Source organism: Chelonoidis abingdonii, chromosome 8 (assembly GCF_003597395.2).
Source record: "Chelonoidis abingdonii isolate Lonesome George chromosome 8, CheloAbing_2.0, whole genome shotgun sequence".
Lineage (NCBI taxonomy): Eukaryota > Metazoa > Chordata > Testudines > Testudinidae > Chelonoidis > Chelonoidis abingdonii.
Genome location: NC_133776.1, coordinates 94907971 through 94916498, shown reverse-complemented (window position 1 = coordinate 94916498; position 8528 = coordinate 94907971). Strand labels below are relative to the sequence as shown.

General features: G+C 46.6%; 1 protein-coding gene across 1 annotated transcript in view; it reads left to right on the top strand.

Moving 5' to 3' along the window:
• The first annotated feature begins 6617 nt into the window (after window positions 1-6617).
• HMGB3 (high mobility group box 3) overlaps window positions 6618-8528 on the top strand; it is a 5954-nt gene continuing 4043 nt past the window's right edge. Inside the window, exon 1 of the mRNA XM_032769451.2 lies at window positions 6618-6769. Within this exon, the coding sequence (XP_032625342.2) occupies window positions 6618-6769 (152 nt within the window). The remainder of the gene's footprint in view (window positions 6770-8528) is intronic.

The following is an 8528-nucleotide window of genomic DNA, read 5'->3' as shown; positions in this document are numbered from 1 at the left end:
TAAACCTGGTTACCTTTAGGGGGGTTGATCCATCAACCAATGAAATCCCAATGAGAAAGTTCCATTGACATGGCCGGGTGCAGGAGCCAACTCTTACAACCCAATTGTCTTTGTCCAGGCTTTCCACTAACTTTGAAATCTCCTGTAATTTATCCTACTGACTGACTTCTCCCTCTCTATCCTTTAAGCCTGATAACTTGATGCTGCAGAGTATTAGTATATGCTATGTGTTTGGGGGAAGTGTTCATGGATGCTACGGTGGGTCTACTGATGACTGGTTATTTGTTGCCATATGTAATGTTTTTAATTTGACATGGAGAGACTAGGTGCCCCAGACATTAGCATGTCTAGGGAGCACACCTCAGGTTTTGTCTACACTACAAACTACAGCTGTCTTGTAACCAAATGAGTTGTCAACTGTATTGTCATGGAGTCTTCAACACAGTTGTATTTATAGTATGGATTGTTTCATATAATAACTTGGAAAAATGTGATCTTATCTGCAAGTCTTTTTTAAACTGCAAAAGTCCCTTTATCATTTATTTTCATTGGGGAATTTACTTCTGAATGACATTGATCTGTGATAGCTGACCTTTAACTCAGTCTACACAACTCCCATCATGATTAATTACTGGTTAGGCAGGCCCTGACGCGATGAGAACTACTGCTTTGTGGATTACTTGTAGACTACAATTTACAGTTAATTTATGGATTATTTTCAAGTTGCTCATAGGGTCTGGACTACTGTACAGGTATTGTACTACTGGATGTCTAGTAGAGTTACATTAGGTTTGGATCTGTTCTTTGAGTCTGCTTCTAATACGAACCTTAATCTGTTAGTTTAAATGTCTGGATAACCTTCCTATAAACATCTGAATTTCTGGATGCTAATCTGTACAAAGTTTTTGAGATGGCCCCACTGTTGGTTGCTGGTTGTGTTCATTATAGTACATTCCTGTGGTGCAAAAGATGTACATTCAGGTTGTGCCATGGAGTACACAGGAGCTGTTGAGACAATTTACAGAGAGAAGAAATATACTATAGGGTACAGACAGATGATACAAATGTATTTCCTTGTAATATTGGAAGCTATGAACCTTGATCTGATATAGTAGCTAGATCATAAGGACTATTATTAGAATTGAATATGGTCTAGATTACCATACTAATTAAAATGCATGGAAACCTTGATATTTTAGTTTTCTCTTTTAGACTTGCATTAGGACTGGATCCTAGCATAATATAAATCTATGGGAAATTGCAAAGGTTATTTCTGCTGGTCATATCCTCTCTTTTCCTTAAAGGGTCTACATATTATTTGAAGAAGTTAAAAATGGCATGAATTTTTAAAATTTATTTAATTTGTGTTACATGGTTCTTTTCTTAATTTTTGATCATACAGCAAACGGAGAGACAAATTCTCTGCTAGTGTCAATGGTCAGAGCTCTACTGACTTCAATGGAGTTTCGTCCATTTCGACCGGCACAGGATTTTGATCCAGAATGTTTTAGATAGTGTCCCATAAAAAGAAGGGATAGAGTATTGGAACCAGAAGCTTCCAATGATTCCTGGAAGTGGTAGGCAGAACTGGATAGCGGGACATAAGAAATCTGAAAGCAGTAGAGTCACAGGAGAAGGGCCTGCTTGAGAAAGAGGGAGATGGGGAACCAAGAGGGAGGGGAGGACAGGAGCAGGACAACGTATATGGATAAAGAACCATGCTGGGGATGTGAAACTGAGCTAAATAAAGAGCAAAAGAAAAATCAGACATGACTAGGGAGAAAGTGGCAGAGAAAAACAAATGGTGAAATCAACCTATACCTATATATAAATACAAGTGTCAGCTTCTGTTTACCCTCATTTCCCCTCCCCCCCACCTCTGCATTTATGCTGGAGGAAGGGTTTGAACTGCTGCCTAGTCTGCTTGTTGATTAAGTGTGTATATATTCCTTTCCACCCCCTAGTTAAATACATTTGACAATAATTACTTCTAAGTGCTAATGGGGCTAATGCAGAGGTGTTTATATATTGGGACCTGCAGTCACTGCAAAAACTATCAGAATAGGGGACTCAGGGTCATCTATTCGGTTGGACTAATATTTAATTGGTGCAACATTAAGTTTCCCATAGAGTTAAATTAGGATCATAGTAACCTCTGGCTCTCTGAACTTGCAGGGACAGGCATGCTCTTTAAATACCATTGCAAATTGCATTGTCTGTTTTCAGCATGTGTTTAAGATAACTCTTTTGTTTTATAGGTTAAAGTGGAAATAGACTCACTGGCTGAGATACTATAGTTACTTGGGTTGGAATTCAGCCTCAAAACCACAGACACCAAATCAGTGTGTATGGAATTTCCACATATTGGAAGAAATTAAAGCCTGTACATGGATCTTTGGAATTCTGTTTTCTACAGAATTGGAACTTTCAAATTAAAAAACAAGTTTCAAGGCATTGAAGTTGCAAAGAAAGCCTTCAGAGTGGGAAGTGATACTGGGTTGCCTATAATCAGCCTTAAACAGCAGCAGCAAGAGGTGTGTTAATTGTTTAAATTCATTGCACTAGGATGTTAACTCAGCAGTCCATTGACTTCCATGGGAGCCCAGTTAGGCCAGAGCTGAGTGCTTTTGAAAAATCCCACCCTAAACTGCTGTAACTGAATTTTTGAGTTAATGTGCTATTGAAATGAATAGGGTCAATGAACACTTCATTTGCTGCTATTGTTAAAGGCTGTTTCCAAGTACTTCTGCATCACTCTGAAGAAATCAAAAAGTTAACAGTTCAGGATGGGAGTTTCAAAAGTGCTCTGCTTTGGCCTAATTCTGCTCAACAGGAGCAGAGTTGCACAAAGCTGAGTCTTTGAACCTCCTGCTCTTAAATATGTGTTCACTGCCCACTACCACAGAAAATCTTTTTACTTGAGTTTGTAGGTGCTTTAAGATAAGCCTTTAACCCTGGGCTAGCTTACCTAACCAGGGCAGGTATGGGTTGGAGGGCCTGCCCACAATTCCCTCCAACTCACCTGAAGTTGACATAACTGGCTGAGAAAGAATCATATAGTGTTTCACCACAAAGAACCTTGGGATATGCACCCAGAGACTACATGTGCGAATGCAGAAACAGTGAGGATACCGAACAGTCTTGCCTGGGTTAGCCTATCCCAGGTGATGAGATCCAGATACCAGTCACTGTGGTTACCTGTGCAGTGAAGACAGACCCCTAAATGCCAACTCTTTTTTGTTGTCAATACTCTTAATAGAATCGTGTCTGCTAACGTTTTATCAGGTAGTTGAGCTTTTTACCTCCAAGGATTTCCTCGCTCCTTCATAGGGCAAGCAGATGCCTCTGTTTATTAGAAAAGTCCTGCGTTTGCCATATTTTCAGTATAATCATATACCCCTCTCCTTACCTTTATAGATATTTATACTTTACTGTGAACCACTTGCTGGCATCTACAATTACGTGCCAAATGAGTTGGGCATCCCAAGTCCTGGTGTTGCGTGATCTAACCAAGTCTGGGACCTGGCAGTTCCCAGATTCCTGTTGGCTCAATAGGTTGGCTGACAACTGGGCCCTAACCTTTTCATTTAGTTGAGAAAAGGCCTCAGGATGTCTATTCAGTATCAGAGGAAGGGCAGGAGATCAGCGAGTAACCCTTCTGTACTCTGTAATCTGCAGCCTCAGTGATCTGCATCCAGGATCACTCAACCCAATTCCCCTCTAATCCTGCCTAATCCTTCTACTGTTGGAGACAAGCCTGCTATTTTCAAAACCCTGATGCAAGCCCTAGGACAAAGCCCTAAAACCCACTCACTCTCTGCTGCCAAGACCTTCCCCTCCCTGCATCCCAAACTCACCAAACACCTGCTGTTAAAGTTTTCCCAGGGTCTTTAGGACAAACTTGCTTGCCTCTGATTCTTCCCTGGTGGTGACTTTCCTTGGTATGGGATGCGCTCTTTGGAGATTATCAGTGCTGCTCCTTGGTTGGCTATAGAGGTCATGTCAGAGAAGTTAGTTGTACCTTCCCAGCAAGGCCTCCTCATGCCGCTTCTGTATTACTCCCAGCCTGTTCTGGCCTTGGCAGTGAGGAAGGGAATAAAGCGTGGCATGAAAATTCAAAGCACAAATCCCACAGCTTCATGTTGTCATAACCAAGGCTTTAATTATTAAAATGTTTTGAGATGCCGGTAACTATCCTTAACAATAGGTGAAAGAGCTGCTTATAGTGTTGTCAGCTAGACAAGGATTCTGCTGTGGTAGTGCTGTTTGCCTTATATTGTGAGGTTTCTCCAAAATATGATCACTTGAGTAGCCTCATTAACATTTATGAATGGATCCTTTTCCCTTGACTTATGCTCTTTGGTTTTAAAACACAGAAATAGGGCTTAGGCCAATTAAAGCCAAAATTGAATGAGAAATCAAAGCAGAATTTTGGCCAAAATCTTTAATGGAATTTAGCAGGTTTTGAGAGATATTCTGTGTAGATTTTGCTAAAATTCTCTGATTTCTATTGTCCTTGCTTATAACACCAGTTAAACTACAGTAGAAACTCAGAGTTACGATCATCTCAAGAACAGAGGTTGTTCATAACTCTGAAATGTTCATAATGCTGAACAAAACGTTAGTTATTCTTTCAAAAGTTTACAGTTGAACATTGACAGAATTGAAGCTTTGCAATGCAGAAGAAAAATGCTACTTTTAACTATCTTTAAATGAAACACAGGTTTCCTTATCTTGTCAAATATTTTTTTTTTAAAAAAAACTTTCCCTTAATTTTTTTCAGTAGTTTACGTTTAACACAGTACTGTACTGTATTTGCTTTTTTTTTTTGTTGCTGCTGCTGCATAATTGCATACTTCCAGTTCCAAATGAGGTGTGTGGTTGACCGGTCAGCTCCTAACTCTGGTGTTTGTAACTCCTGAGGTTCTATTGTATCTTTAAAAGGGGATGTTGGGGAAAGAGTGGGGAAACAGGGCCATTCCCAAAGACCATCCATCTATCCCATCAATTATTTTGATTTTGACGCTCACATAAAACCACTCTAAGTGTATTGTATGTAGTGGTTTCTGAGTCATACCACTCCAGCCTTAAAATAACAGATCTGTTTTCTCACCCAGCCAACCTGCGGTAGGCCACTAGTACCCAGTTTAACCATTTGGCAGATGCTCTGTAGGAAAACTCTCTTTCAGGTGAGCCAAAAAGGAGGTACTTTTCCTGTCTGAGTCACAGAGCTGTGTTAAGATTGCTCAGCTGGAAGTTGCTGTCTACATGTTTCATAAAATACAACATGCTCCAATAATAAAAGCTAAATCCCAGAATATTTTATACAGAACCAACTGTGGAAGCAGGTCTAGTTCTAGCTTTTGGATTCTTTGTTTTTTGTTTGTTTATTTTTCTAAGTAATATGAATAATTTAGATGAAACTCATAGGCTTTTTTTTTGTTTGTTTAGTTCCTTTCTCTATTATTTATAATGAGTGCCATCGGAGTTTATTCTGGACCCCCAGTTCTGTGACTGTTTACAGTGGGTACTAACTAATTCTTCTGCACCTAGACTCATTGAAATCAGAATCAGGCCTTTGCTAGTTTGGGGCAGAAATTACCAATAAATGGCTATTATAGGCCAGTTGTTTCCATCCTGTCCCCTGAAATGCCTTTTCTGTTCTCTTCTCTCTACTATCCTGTTCTTTTATTTGTCATCTCCTACTTCTGGTCTCTATTTCCTCTTTTCTCTCATCTTCCCTTTTGAATCTTTCTCCTCCTTTGAATTCTTTTTCTTAGCAAATTTAGTAATTTGCTATTCTCTCCTGTCCAATCTCATTTTCAAATGTGTGCTCCGTGTATAAAATGTATATTGTGTCCAAATAAAGAATGAGCTCCTCCCAGCTGTTAAACCCACCAGTTGCCGTATTTCACTCATCCTAGTGGCGGGTAAAGATCTCACTGCTGCGAAAAGCCCCTTTTCCTTTGGCATGGAGTTTTGTCTCTGCAATCTTGTCTTTCTAGACCCCCCTTTTGATCCGCTCCATAGCGATTCCCCTAGAACGTAGCAATCTCAGGCTTTGTGCAGGGAGGGGAGCAGACTCATTAAGGGCATGTCTTCTGGGAAGTGAATGGAGTCATTGATCCTTAGCGCACAACGTGAGTAGTATTTATCTGAAACCACGCTGGGTTTCCCCTTAGTTAACTGAGGATCGGCTTAACCCCCAGTCCCCCCAGCTCCGGCTTTTTCGCTGCCCAGCACTGCCCTGACCCTGCGGCTGGAGTTTGACACCTGCACCGAAAGCAGGACTGCCGGGGGGGGGTGGGAGCACGCTTTAAACAGCCCCTGGACTTGTGGACAGACGCCAGGTAAGCGGCGCGGGGCCGGGCGCACAGGAGAGCGGAGCAGACCCCATGGCCCCGCAGATGTGGCCGAGGCAGAAGCGTGGGCCCGGAGTCTGGGCCGGCCTGGCCCGGCCAGGCCAGCCGCCGCAGTCCACTCTCGCTCCTGCTGCAAACTTTTCCCCAGCGCCTGGCTTCTCTTCCCCCGGCGGGTGTTCTTTTGAATGAATGACCTGGGCCGGCGCCGGCCAATCGGTGCCCGGCAGTGATTCATATTCATGAGCGTTCCTTCCAATGACGGGGCGAGGAGGTTCTTTTAAACGGCGGAGCCCGGTAGCCAATCAGGCCGCTCTCGGAGGCAGCCAACGCGAGGCTGAGCCGAGCAGTGCTGAGCCCAGCGTCGTGCCCTGCGCTCCAGCTACTGCCCAGACTAGCGAACAATACAGGTACGTTCGGCTCCGCCGCGGCTCCACCGGGCAACTTTTCGGGGGGCGGCTGCCCTCGCCCCTCCCCCCCGCGCCCGATCCCCCTTTTCTCTTCCTCCTCCGCTCCCTTTTCTCTCTCCCTTCCCTCTCCGTGGGCTTTCCCCCTTCCCTGCTTTATTAAAAAACTTTTCCCCCTTCCCCCGTCTCTCTGCTCCGCGGCTCCCACGGCAAGAAATGCTCCTGCGTCCAGTTGCTGGGTGCCGCGCCAGCTGTGCTGGGGAGCCACCGGGGAGAGGGGCGCAGCACCCTCCCCAAATCCCCTCTTCTCTCCCGGGTCCCCCCTCCTGCAGGGGTGCCCATACTCCGCGGAGTATCCCGCTAGGCGCGCGAAGTGTGGAGCGTTTCCCCGTGTCGCGCTGCCCGGAGCGATGGGGCTGGTGCAGGGACTGCACCGGAGCTAACTCTGGGCTCCCCCGCCCGGGCAGGGATTTTTTCACTCTTAAAGTGACTGGGAAAATGCGCGGCGCGGCGCGTCTCTGCCGCTGCCCCGGGTGGGATCCGCGGGGCTGCCGGCGGTGGAAGTTGCCGGCCGTGCGCAGTGCTGTGCCCGCTGTCTACTCTGCATTAATATGGCTGTCGCTTTAGCATCTGACAGGGATAAACCCTGCGCGCTGCGCCCGTGTGCCCCGGCGAAACAGTTTTTTACTCGCGATCCCGCTAGCCCCGCTCCCCCGATTCATTCGCTTCCCTTCTAGCTTCTCTTCCCCTGCCCGCCGAGGTGGGTTTCGTGCCCCGGTGCCCTGGCTGAAGCCCCAAGCCGCCTCTTTCTTGCGCCGCTTTCCCTCTGCTGTGGGCATTAACATGGCTGGCGCTTGAGAGCTCCGGCTAAGGAAGAAAGACGTGTAAGCAGCACAGCGATCGGGAGGGGGGATCTAGGCGGGGGAAATCTCCGCTCAGGAGCCCCGCAGAGCGCCCAGACCTTTCGCTTTCGCCCCGGTTCCTTTTTCCCTATCGCCCCTTGTGCTTGGCGGGGAGGCTGGGGGTCGTTTGGGGGCTTTTTGCACTTTTCCCCCTCGGCGCGGCTGAGCGCAGCCTGGGCTGTAATGGCTGCACGGGAGTCTTTGTTATACAGAGTATTGCGCTAGGCAGGGACATGGGAGGGGGGGTGGCGCTTTAACTCCCCTCTCCTGCCCTTGGCCCGGCCCCCACGCGCCCCAGCCCCCCCAGGCAGGACAGAGCGGAGGTTTTTCTAGGGCGCGGGGTGGTTTTGGGGGGGCTGGGGGCCCGGGAGCCCCCGCGGAGAGGCGTTAGTTGGGCAGAGGGGGCTGTGCGGCTTTGTTAGGCATAGCAGCCTCACTGCCTTAGAGAAGCCATTTTAGCGAATGGAGCCGGCTATGGGCGAGGAGAACAGCAACCACTTCTCTATATCCCTGCCTAGCACCAAGGCTATAGATACTCCTATGGCACGGGCGAGAGCCCCATACTCTGCCCCAGCCCTGCCAGGCTGTGCCCCCCGCCCGGGGCCACCCCCCAGGCCAGCACAGGGGCTCATTTCAGGGGCACTTTCTTTCATGAAGAAGCATTTCACAAAATGGAAGATGAATTATTGGTGTCTTGGTGACCTGTCGTTTTTTTTTTTTTTTCCTCTCTCCCCTCCTTCCACTGGAGTCTCAGGCATAGGAGCGCGCTGCTGAGCTGGGCACATCCAGGCTGCACTGGCCCCATTCGCAGCAGTGCAAATGCCCCTTGCCCTGGGCAATATGCAAAAAGGGGGGGGGGG